This window comes from Dryobates pubescens, chromosome Z (genome assembly GCF_014839835.1).
Source record: "Dryobates pubescens isolate bDryPub1 chromosome Z, bDryPub1.pri, whole genome shotgun sequence".
NCBI classification, from domain to species: Eukaryota; Metazoa; Chordata; class Aves; order Piciformes; family Picidae; genus Dryobates; species Dryobates pubescens.
The window spans coordinates 125920719-125933556 of record NC_071657.1 but is presented as its reverse complement, the minus strand read 5'-3'; the positions used below and the strand labels follow the sequence as shown (position 1 = coordinate 125933556).

The 12838-nt window shown below is 39.9% G+C and overlaps 1 protein-coding gene across 2 annotated transcripts in view; it reads right to left on the bottom strand.

Moving 5' to 3' along the window:
- Positions 1-12838, bottom strand: part of PDZRN4 (PDZ domain containing ring finger 4) — a 265568-nt gene that overhangs the window by 109054 nt on the left and 143676 nt on the right. The window contains exon 1 of one of the 2 annotated variants that reach the window (XM_009899234.2): positions 12464-12532. The exons of the other annotated variant lie outside the window; for it this stretch is intronic. Within the exon in view, the coding sequence (XP_009897536.1) occupies positions 12464-12532 (69 nt within the window). Of the gene's footprint in view, positions 1-12463; positions 12533-12838 lie in introns of those variants that run through there. 2 annotated transcript variants of the gene reach the window in all.

Sequence of the window (12838 nt, the reverse complement as noted above, 5' to 3'; positions counted from 1 at the left end):
TAGTGTGAAGCAGTGTTTTCCTCTGGCAATAGAATTTACTTGTTGGGACCTATTCCCAGCAGCTGCTGCAGTCATTGCAATCCAGAAGGGTAAGTTGAGCTTTTTATCCCACCTTTTTCATATCCCACTGAAGATACATGCTTTGGAAGAATCATTATTACAGGGGTGCGAATTTCAAAGTATTGCCTCTCTGCTGCATACTTTTGCCCTAAATAAAATGCAGGGCACATTCTGCCACCAGACCCTTTTCTTCAAGTCACTTTAACACAGAGTAAAAGAGTAGCAATATATTCCTGCACAGTCTATGCTCCTGTTTATCTTAGGGCTACTTGTTCAACTGCCTGTGATATTAAGGGTAACGATGGGCTTGAACAGTCTGGAGCTGTCCTGTGTAAGCAGGAATTGAGTAAAGGTAAGAATGTTCCTTTAAAGTAATTAATCCACTCTCAGATGGAGGTCAAGTAAGCAACCAAAGAGAGCAGGTGAGCTCAAAGAGAAATTACTAAATTAAGGTTCTCAATGTCTTATTTGCCTATTTTAATATTAATCAAGCTCCTCTTTCTTACACATTATAGATGTGAACAATTGCCTTAAAAATATAGAAAAATAATAACCCAAGTGAATTCACTGCCAACATAAGAATATTATCCACTTCATAATATGCCATCTCCAGCCTCAGAAAAATGTTGGACAAAGCAAAAGGCCTCGAAGCCTATCAGCAATTTCTAATACAGATAATGGTGTAGGAGCTCTCTGCAGCATTTGCTAGCCCCCAAGCCAAACACTTTGGGAACTCCAGAGCACCAATAAGGCTGAATTGCTAAGACATAGCATTGACTTCAAGACAAAGTTTAAGAAACCCAAATTCCTGCCACAAAGCTTTACAAACTCAGAACACATTTGAACATTGCAAAGAAATATATGTTAATTTATATGAGTACCACTAGGGAAGTGCACAGCTGCATTCAGCTCTGGCTGAAGCCTCAGCAGGGAGGCTATAGTGGCCCATTACGTTGGATTTTTGGGGCATGCAATACCCATGGTCAAAGCCCGAATTTGAAAGAAGAAATGACAGTCTTATTGCTATACACAAATGGGAAAGAATGGCTGGCTCCTGTATTAAGGAGGCTGTCAGCTAAGCTGTAAATATTCCGACATACCCATCAGTCAAGAGCCTTCCCTTTTGATTTTCCTCTGTGTTTTGTCTTTGGTTGTCAGTAAATATGACATCTCTCCTTTCCACTCAGCTGGCTAATGGCCCTCATCTAACTCTGAAACATTGGACTAGCACTTTGGGAAGCCATCTGTATCCATGAAATAAAGATAAAGCCAATGCTACAAAGGCTTTTCTATTTCTAGTCCCCTATTAATTGCCCTGAAGATCTTAGCATAAGGTGAACAAGCGCTTATCACCAAGCAGAACCTTGTGACATCTCACACAAGTGCTCTCACAGGACACAGTAGCTGTGGCTGTGCAAAGCCACATGGCTTTTTCCTTAGAGGAAAGGCATGGGCTTGTCAAACATTCCTCTGTTCTTCCCTGAGAGGGTATTCAGGCATACCTGCAATATGTCATGGGCAAGACTACCAGAGGCAGCTGATGCATCTAAAATGTATGTTCACTTATTGTCACTAAATTAAAGAAGACTACATTGACATAAACTTATTGCTGTCAATGTAATATTGAAATAACAAAATAAGGGCTCTGCTGCTAATAAGGATTAATAAAAGTTCAATAATGTAGGTAAAACCAGAAATAGCTGTTCAATTTACTCTAGATAGCAGTGGAGTCTCATTTGCTCTTTCAAAGGCATAATCAGTTGAAGGGCACATTTTTCTTTTCTTTGTTCTTTCCCATCAATTTTAATGGGTGCAGAACATCAGTCACATGAAATGTAATGGGACAAGAAGATGGATGAGTACATTTGAAGCTACTAGTCACAGGACAGAAAACATCCTGACAAAGTGACACTGGCAGCATAGGGTTCAACAACAGAGCCTGGACAATATTTAGTAAGTGAAACTACAGTGCTACATGATTTGGTATTCTCACTGGGCAAAATCTTTCCCCTGTCACTATTCATCATGTTCCCACAGGTCAGACTTTCAAAGACATTCTCCTACTGAACATGACCAACTGACATATTTAATTCAAGGGAATACGTAAATCTGGGGACAAAGAGGTCATTTGGAGATAAATGGGGACAACCTCCTCTATTATGAACTTAAAACTACTTCATCAAGAAGGTTTTACATAGCTTAGTATGATTCACCCCTCAGATTTGAAACATATTATGCTCACAGGAGTGAGGAGACTTTATCTATATACTGAACTTACTGACAGCAACAGGATTCCACTACTGATGGAACAAGTAACAAAAATCCCCTATTTTCACTAGCGCCTGCAAAAGGAGTACCAATAAATATTCAGAAATTGTTCCACAATAAAAGGCCTCTAATTTGCACAATACAATAAATAGCAGTAATTAAAAAGCAATATGTTGCATTAATTATCTAAGAAGAGGTTCTGGGGAAATTGCAATGAAAATTCCAACCAAAACTGACTTCTAGTGTACACGAAAGGAAAAAAAAACAGTCATCCCACTAACCAAACCAAAGCCTTCCTGGATGTTGAGGAAGCCTGGAACTCCAGAGCTGATGAGAAATAAAGCCAGATATATACCCTACTGCAATGATCCACTTGCGCTATAACTTCACCAATAATTGCCAAGTGGATCGATCTAACATTTTACAGTGCTTATTGCGATCACCATCATCATTATTAGACAATACTATTCTGGTTTCTTCATTAGCCATTCACAGAGATCGCTACAATTAATCTTTAAAGCTTTAAATAATGCAGAACCTTATACCAGAAAGAGAAAACAGAAATCAGAACTTGATATATACCTATGAGAGAAGGAGTTAGAGTCAGACCTCCAGGTCTTGCGGCCATGCTAAGCATGCCCTGTGTCTCAATATGCCACAATCACCCAAACACTGGTGTGTGATATCCAGAAAGCAAAAATCCAGCAGTGGCAAATTCTCTTTGAAAGAGCAACATCCCTCTCTTGCATCACAACATACATTAACAAGCACCTGTTGGAAGCTGTTTATACAAACATTTCTTGCTATATATACTTCTTTTTTTTTTCTCTCCCAGAGATATGAGGACTGCTCTCTTACAAAATCTCTACAAGAAGAGTATGCTGGTAAAGAAGATTACACACTGGGAGGAGTTTCCCACAATTAGTCACATGTCTCAGAACAAGAAATCCACAGAAGATGGAAATTCCATGTCAGGAGAAAGTCCATCCAACTCCCCAAAGAATAAAATGTTTCAAGATAAAAGAACACTTGACTCACTTTTGGCTTACACATTTCATACTCTATGAAATAACCCACCATTAAAAAAAACTACTGAACAGAAGATGTTTCAAATGTTAATCAACCAAAATATTTCATTATGATGCTATGTAAACAATATTCAGATGTTTCTGAAATATCTTTCTAAAGATTTTCCCCTAAGACTACTTTTTGATGAAACATCTAATTTTTCTTTGCAGCGCTTTGATTTCAATGTAATTATACTCCTTGATGAAAAACAATTTAAACATTACATACACTTTCTGGGATTCCCCATTTATAAACTCAATGGATCTGTGTCTTTCCTGACTGTCATAGCAGACTACAGGACAAATTAAATTTAAAAAAAAAATGAATAAAATTGTGCTGCAATGAGAGATGCCACCTCCACTTTTAGTAACCCAGACCTCTGAAGAAGCATTTCAGATGCTGAACTTTAACTAATGACTGACTCTTCCTTCCATCTTTTCTTGTAATTTAAATTTGTTTTGAGCTGCCAGTTCATATGCCCACGGATATCATGAGCAATCTGAATATTTCACATTCTAGCCATGAGGAAGTCGAAGGCCTGAATAATGATTATTCCCTGAGCAGCTTTCCCTGCCAATCTATCCCTGCAATATGCAAAAAGCACATTACAAATACAATCAAACATATTAAATAGGCCAGCTGGTTGTTCTGCTGTATTACAGGTAACCTAAGACAATTCTTTTCTCCAATTACGTCAATAGTTTGGTCCTCCTAACGATTTAGTGAAGTTCACCCATACTCATGCTCTGCTTCGCCCTCAGGACACAGGTCCTGGCCCTGTAGTTCATTACCCTTCTGACATTACAGGGTGACTGAACACCTTGTAAGTTTGTGGATCTTCCCCAGGAGCCTTACTAGTTTGCTGCACATGGACACAGAAGCTGTGCTGATGTTTGCAGCAAGACAGCCCCTATAGGCATGTCTGGAAATGCAAGGGCTGAACCCATGATGTGCTGATACACCACCGTGGGGTTGGCTTCTGTTGGCTGTGAGGACTGAGGTCAAGTCCTGAAAAATTCAGAATCAAACCTCTTCCCCCTCCTTAGGGTCATCCACAGCTGCTAACACCCCATCGCTGGGTCTTGCCCTCACCTCTCACGCAGCGGTGGCTATCCTAGACAAACCCTCAAGAATTTGGACTCTTTCTAAACATTATCTGTCAGGTTATAGCAATTCCTTTCAAATTTCCTAAACTGTAAACTAAACCTGATTGGTACTTGCAAACTTTTCTCACTGACAGGAGATGCTACTTTAAATAAAAAGGGTTTGTTTAATAACACTATGATTCCAGGGGAAAACTAAACCAAACCAACCAAAACCCACAAACTAACCCCCAAATACTAAGAGATATGGAACAAATCAGAAAAAAATCTCCATCTGTGTGAAGAACACAAAAAACTAAGCTGTATCTAAACAATTTAAAGATGCCCCTAGACTTTTGCAGATTGAATCCTCTCAGGTTCAACTCTGACAGGAATTCTACATATGATAGTTTAGAACATTACTTGTTCCGCCACGCTTGTGTTGTTTCAGAGGTGAAACTTCATGGTTAACACCTCCAGGGAATAAACTGCTGCTGTACCAAATCAGGCCACAAAACAAAGGAAAACAAATGTTTGTTTTGATTCACTTTGCTGATTATAGGGGTTTGCTTCAGTTAGCTCAAAAGACCCACCACCACCAAAAAAAAAAAGCTGCCACAAAAACACCACCAAAAAAACCCCAACACAAACAAACAAACAAACAAACCCACAAACAAACAACAACCAAAAAAACCCCAAAACACAACACCCTGACCTTCATCCTGGAGGAAAAAGAATGCATTATTTTTTCCTAACTAAGAGAAGAAGGATATGTAGAATTTCCTAACTTCCTCGAAGTGAAACAATAACTACTTGCAACAGTGAGGGCCATTCAAGTTTAGATCATCCTATTACAAAGAAATGGCCAAGCAGCCATGGTGTCCTCTGCCTGTCCACACCAGTTTGGATTGTGTTATATGAAGAGAGTGCAATTACATTTCTGGGATCAGTCCATGAAAAAATAAAACAAATAAAATTGTCAAATTCTCTTTCTGAACCACTGGAGGAGACTTGACAGGGTGCTTGGTTGCATGGTTTAGTTGGTTGGGTGGTGCTGGATGATAGGTTGGATGCGATGATCTTGAAGGTCTCTTCCAACCTGGTTTGGTTTATTCTATTCTATTCTGTTTATTCTAAAAAAATACAGCTAACCTTTTAACAGTTACTGATCTAATATCCTCTCTTAACAGGCTGATTTATGTTACAATTATTTAGCTAAGTAAAACAAATTACAAGCTTATTACACACAAAATAGCAACTAACTGTCTTCACTACAACCACAAAGTAAGTGTATTGAGAATAATCTGTATCTAAGTGTTTAAATTATTTCATGTCTTGATATTCTGAAGTGATGTTTGCAATCTAGGAAATACCCTTGCTCTTGTAAAAAAAAAACAAACACCAAACCAAACAAAACCAACAACCAACAATGCACCTTGAATTTAACACGGCAGCAACTCAGAAGATGAGGAAAGCCCTTGTAGCTGAAATTAGCCAGTGGGTTCAAGGTTATAGGGTGGACAGGAAAGCAAGTGCTATTACAAAGAGCTCTTTAAAGAAAGAGTTCTTTAAAATAACAGGTCAAACACACCCAGAAGTGAAACAGTCTTAAAATCAAAGAGATAAGCATTTTACAGCTTCATTTTTAAATTGTTATATGTATGAGACCTCACCAAACCCCTAGGAGTGGAAGAACTATTGGTTATCACCAAGCCCTGCTGTACATGTCTCCATTAAGCTCTTAGCTCTTGAGAGAAAACTGGTGAAATAACCTGCTGTCAACTGACTCTTAACATATACTTGGCAGAGTGTTCAGATGACATTTTAATGCCCCTCCCATTCAATGAACCACAAAATGGGAAATACCGAACCCCTAAAATAGGCTTCTTTGGCAGTTATCAGCCCGTGAACGCTCAATGTAGCAGGATTGGATTCATCGTATCACTGATGTGTAAGACTCACATAAAGATATGTTTTGCCTTGGGCCTGAGGATTATATCCATACCAAATCACATCAGGAAGCAAGCCTCAAGAAAAAATAGCTCTGTAAGAATATACATAAAAACCTGATAATTAGAAGGACCTTTAATCCCCATTGTTAAATTCAAGTTGCAAGGAACAGAAAAATGAAAGAGAAAATCATGCTATTTAGTACCTTATCCACATTTTTTTTTTCCATGGCATTGCATATCCCTGCAGATTACTGATACAATCATGGTATGGCTTTTTGTAGCTGCCTCTGTTGCACCCATCCCTGAATTCTTATCTCACATACTATTGTCTGCTTTCTTATCTCAGGACTTTTTCTTTATCCTTCCTCTTGAGGTATGTGCAGGAACTATATGCCTTTTACAAGATGGTAAACAAGGACAGAAAAGGAAAGCCTGGCTCCAGTGAAGTCAGTGGCAACACTTCAGAGTTTCCTGGATTTTATCAGGAAAAAAAAATATGAGTTTTATCAAAGGCAGTTGGCATGAGATCCAAAATGACACCTACCTACTTAGAATATAATTTGGGTATCACATTCAAAACTATGATCCCCCAAACCTTGCTAATGGGTTTAGGTTTCTAGGAATGCAGATGACGACTTCCTTACATGCCTAGTCTTCTCTCCAGTCACCATCCATCCAGACAGACAGACACGGTTATTTTAAACAGACATGTCCCCAGACCCAAATGCCCACAGCGTAATCCTCCAGGACACCTCAGAAACCCTTCATACCTAAATACAGCTCTGTAGTGTGAGCCACAAAATTAAGACAAGAAATGGCCTTTTAGATAACATCTTCTCTTTCAAGCAGCTGGCATGTAGGGACTCAAAATGCAATGATGAGGAGTGGGTGCTCAGGGCTTTAGAAACACTTACTGCTGGGAAACCAATGTTCCCTTTGTCCATGGACCAGTACTTAGCATGGAATAGTGAGCTCCCCCAGCAAGAGTAAGAAGTCAGTTGTCAGCAATGCCACAACACTGGTATCTCTTTTTAAATACAGCCTGCAGAAACACCATGGCAAAGGGATTAGTTATTTAGATGAATGCTGCTCAGTTATCAGTGTAAAGTAAACAAGCAAGGAAACAGAAGAACCAGGAGAGCTGTGTCTGCTGATCACAAAGAATATATCTGTAGGAGAAGTCAACTGTTATGAACTTGGTTTTTAAAATCTTTTCAGTTCAGCAGAGGCTCTTTAAGAAAATTCCAAATAAGTTTCTAGGACATGACCAGAAAGGCATGGCAAGCTTCACTTGATTATGTTTTTACCATAAACACATTGCAGTAGTAATATGAGTCAGTTCAGCTTTGATGGGGATTACACAGAGCAGAGCTTTAAAATGGTTCAGTTAAACTGAGAAGAAAGTACTCCTCTAAGTTTGACTCCTTCAGGACCTCAAAATTTATTTTCAAACTTTTCAAAGAGACAAATCCAAATTCAAAAGATCTGCTTAGAAAAAAGCATGAATAAGGGAGGTTCTCTATGGTTATGTTTAAAAATTTAGAGAGGTGCAAGATGGAAAACCTAGGAAATGTAGTGAGATCAAAACAGATATACTTTAGCAATTGATTTAACTCAACTCAGATAATTCAACTAATTTCTATAAATATAGAATTTTCTCCTTTAATATTCTCATGGGGTAAAAGTGTCCTGCCACAGAATTATTATTAAAAACAGAATTTAGATTGGAATGGACCCCCCAGAAATGTGTCTGCACTGACGCTTCACATGATTTAAATACCAAAACCAAACACTAGCGGCTGGAGGTTGGTGCAGAAGGAAAATGAGGATCACATCGTCTAGTTTACTTAATCCTCTAAATAAACACAAACTTTTTCAAGACCAGAGAAGGCAGGTCCCAGTGACAAGGAACCGTTTGGCCCCAAGTCTTCTTTGCTTATGACAGCACCAGCTACAAGCTACATCTCCTGATAAATACAGAAGTGCCTCTACTGTTTCAGCGGGCAAGCTTGATGTCTCTCTTGTGAACACCTTTGAATTTGAAAAGATGTACCACTAAAAGTACTTCAAGTAGCCCAAGGGATATAAAAATGAACATAGAATCAGAACCCTAAACTGGTGAAAATTTGTGCTTTATGCTAATTATGGAAACCAACATGAGAAGCAAACTGTATAATCAGTCTTCAGAGGATTTAAAAATGCTGCAGGCAGTATCTACTAACATTTCAGGTCAAATGTAAAATAGAAATGTGCAACCTTCTAGTTTTAATCCCAGCTCCACCACTGACTTTGTGAGTCATCTTACATTGTCTCTGTTTTCCCTTCTAGCTTTTCTCCTTTCTTCCTTTCAATTCTAAGCTCATTGGAGCTCACTTGACTGCTTCTTAACATGCAATTCAGTACAGAAGTTTGCACTGGTCTTTGGTTGACCTCTAAAAGTAATGTGTTCTCTCACTCCCCTCTTTTCTCTAGGTTAACCACACATTTTGAAAACAAAGGCAACAGAGACTATTTCCATATGCTATGCACAGAATTCTGTGAAAATCTTGCATTTCCTTCAGTCTCACACAAGGCAATTGAAGATCACTGATGATGATTCATCAGATAGTGCTTCAGTTTCATTACCTTCCATCCTTGCCATATTTCTCTTATCCTTTCTGCTAAACAGGAAGATTACTCATCATGCAGCTAACAAATTACTTAAACTCACTTCTTTCACCCCAGCAGCACAAGAGAAAATCAGCTGAGAACAGCAGAGGTCTGCTCCTAATGGACATGAACACACACCAGGTCCCGCGTTCTCTAAGTGACTTGATGTAGACTCCCTGGCTGCACACTCATTAGCTCAATCCTGCTCATACAGCACACAGGAAATTAAGTGCTCCATGAAATAGCATGTAGGACCATAAATTTTGAATTGAGACATCTTCCATTTCTCCACTGGTAGGCACACAGAGAAGAGGACTTGGGGGCCATGTTACACCTGACATCTTCTCACAGCGAGGTCAAGAAGTAAATCTGACCCATCTTTATGTCCTGAGGACAGGTGAAGAGGCACTCAGAAGCAGAAGGATTCTTCATCAATGCATAGTGGTGTCTGAAAAGCTTCAATTCTTAAAACATGACTATTTGAGTTTTTGTTTTAATCCCAGTCTGCACACACAAGACACAATTATCAAAATAAAAGCCTCTGTCACACAAGCAAATGCTGGTTTTGGAAAGGGCTTCCATGGTCTCTGAACTGCAATTTCACTGAAAGGCAAATAAGCCTGGAGGAAGGGGTGGGGGCAAGAACGAGGAATTATCCATATTCTAACAATGTCTTCATTTCCCAGCAGCTCTACAACAAAAAGCTCTCTGGTGCTGAATCTGACCTCACTACAAACAGTAGCAGAAAATATGCCTCCCTGTTAAGTGCTTGCATAGTTTTCCTCTGCAAATGCTGCTTCCTTTGTTTACTGTATTTCTAAGTACATGAGTGCACAGACCACCCACAGCATCAGGTAGCCTAGCACTGGAAAGGTGAGAGAGGAGGCTAGGACTGCTTCTTTATATGAATATAAATTAATCTATCTGATCCGCATATGCTAGTGAGCCACAGCTCATCCTCAGTCAGTTCATGTCCCTGACAGGCTAACTTGTCCCAGGCTCTCCAGAAATCATGCAGATGAAAGAGCTAAGGCTGTGGTATAGGAATTAGAGACTGAAGAGTTACAAAGGGATTTGCAAATCAAGTAGCAATGCCTGCCTTAGTTTAATTCAATTTATTATATTGTATTGCTGCCCTTCCCACCCCTCCCCACCCCCAGCAGCAAATCAATATTGTATACAGAAGCAGTTTTGGTGCAAGACACTACCTGGTCTCTACTGCAGCACCTGGTTAAAAATATGCTCACTACTATCCTTTGGGCTTTGACCTGAATACACTGAAACAGATAGGGCTGAGTCTACAGATGAACACAGGATCTGGCAGCAAGCACACTAAGTCATTTCTCTGCTCTCCTTCTGCACCTTATCAGTGACATTTCCCTAACAGCACAAGATGCAGCACCAGGCTCACTGCATTTCAACTCCCCAAGGAAACGTGATCAGATCCTCCCAGGGATTACACTTTATCTGGCAAGCACCAGAGTAAGAGAAAGCACTAGCTCATTTTGCACGCTGGTTGTTCACATGCATAGACACTCCAAGTCAACAGCAGAGAAGATAACAGATAAAGGGAAGAATTTCTTAAATCTCTTAAAACCCTCCACCTTTGGGTTTGCTGATTATTTCAATAGCATTTATTACTACACAACATTATTGCAAGGAACCTTCTGAACATGCATTCACTCTAAACCAGGCACAGCCTCTTTTTTCCCCCTACACATATGCAGTCCTTTAAGAAATGTCTAATCCACTTCATAGCACAACCTGCATTTCTTATTCCTTGGCACAGAAAAGCAGACATCAACCTACTCCACTCTCTCCATTTTACACTTTCAGATCAGTTTGGCAATACAGATCTGGGGAGGGGGAAAGGGAGGAGAAGGAAATGTGCTGCTACGCTTTTCCCTGTGCTGTTACTGTAAGAAAACATGATGATAGGATTACGACCAACTATTGAACTAAAGGGAAGTGTTCCACCTAGAGACCGTTTTCACCAGGCAATGCAACGGGCAGGTTACCTGCAAATGGACACTCTTTTAGGTCTGAATATGCCTGCTGGTTCTGTGGTAAAAAACAATGCAGAGGTATTGCCCCCAGTAGTAATTAACAATGTTAATCTTCTTCTTCCTCTCTATGGTGATAAAAAGAGTCATTTTTATATTTAATTAATGCAGAGAATCATTTTGGAAACTGGCTAATGAGGCTCTGATCACATTACCATGAAAATGTGCATTAACACCGCAACTGAGGAGGCTGTTTCATGTGTAGAGAATCCACTTTGTAATTAGCCCACTGTGAAATGAATCACGTCAGGAGGAACTCGAAGGGAACCAGTCGGCAATGGGCACTTAGCTGCTGCTGTGCCAATAGACCACCAACACCGTAAGCTGTTTTTTCTCCTCCGCGCTGCCTATCAGTAGCAACGCAGTCCAAAACGGCAAGTGTTCAGCCTCTGTCAATGGCAATGTGTCAAAGCCAGGACAAATTACAGAGGGAGAGAACAGATGCTGAAAGGCACTAAACTTTACTGTGTGAGGGTCTGCTGTGCCAAGAGGAGAAAAAAAACCCAACACACCAAAAACCCAAAACAAAAAGCTGCAAACCAAATACTGATTCAATAGGATTCCAGCAAAAATTATGGGCTATTATGATAAGTGCTGGATTCATCTTTTCTCATTCTGAAGGAGCTAGGAACACATTAGCAGCACACTGCTACACTGCTACTCACACTGCCATGATGCTGGAAGAGACACTAAAATATCTAGATGGGATTAAGATCTTTGTCTGGTAGTAAACAGAAATAACACACACATGACCAAGAAGCACACCTCACCCATGGAAAACCTGTTGTGTTCAGTACCTGTTTAAAGGTGGCAGGCACGTTTCAGCATCACTTCAGTTTTAAACAGTTAATCTGAAAATTTAACATACTTCTTGGCCAGCACAGACATGCCATAAAAACTTTGTTTCTTAACTTAGAAATACCTGAGATCACAGACCTAACACTTCCAGATACAGCAGTGCAACTTATGTAAAATCAGTCTTATTACCAAAGCCAAGAGCTACCTTAAAACATCACCGACACGGTTCAGTGAGACTGCTGCTATATGACTGACATCTTGGCAGAAGATGCACAAAAATGTTAAAAGAATCCCACAGGAAGTCATCTAAAAGGGGAGTGGCAAACGAGCAGAAAACAACAGACACCAAAAATACTAATAATTACCAACACCACCCCAACAACAACAATAACAACAAGTTAGCTAGCAATTTTTGCAAAGGGGAAAAAAAAAAGGCAAAGCAAAACAAAAGCATCTCTACTTGCTCTCTGTAAGGAACACACATTTTTACTCTGGAGATGCTGATAATATCCTCTGCACTCACCTGTGAAACTTCATAGAGCAGTTTGTAGTGTTCCTCTCTCTTCTGAAAAGTGCACAGATTGCAGCCCATCCTATTAAGCAATACAAGAGCAAAGCTTCTAATTTCCCGAGCACTGAAAGGCAAATGCACTGACAGGGAATCACCCTCCAGACTTGACTACTGTTTTTCATCAGTCACTCCAGCCCCGAAACACAGGCACACCACTGTTAGCTGGAAGCACAAGGCAGGGCAGTGTGTAGCAGCATGCTCTTCTTCCCTTTCCCTAACTATCTTACACTCACGTATACACACACAGAGTTTCGACTCAGTTCATGGCAACACTCCCCCTGTCTCCGCATCAGTGCACATGACTACACAGATTTTCACTCATGAATA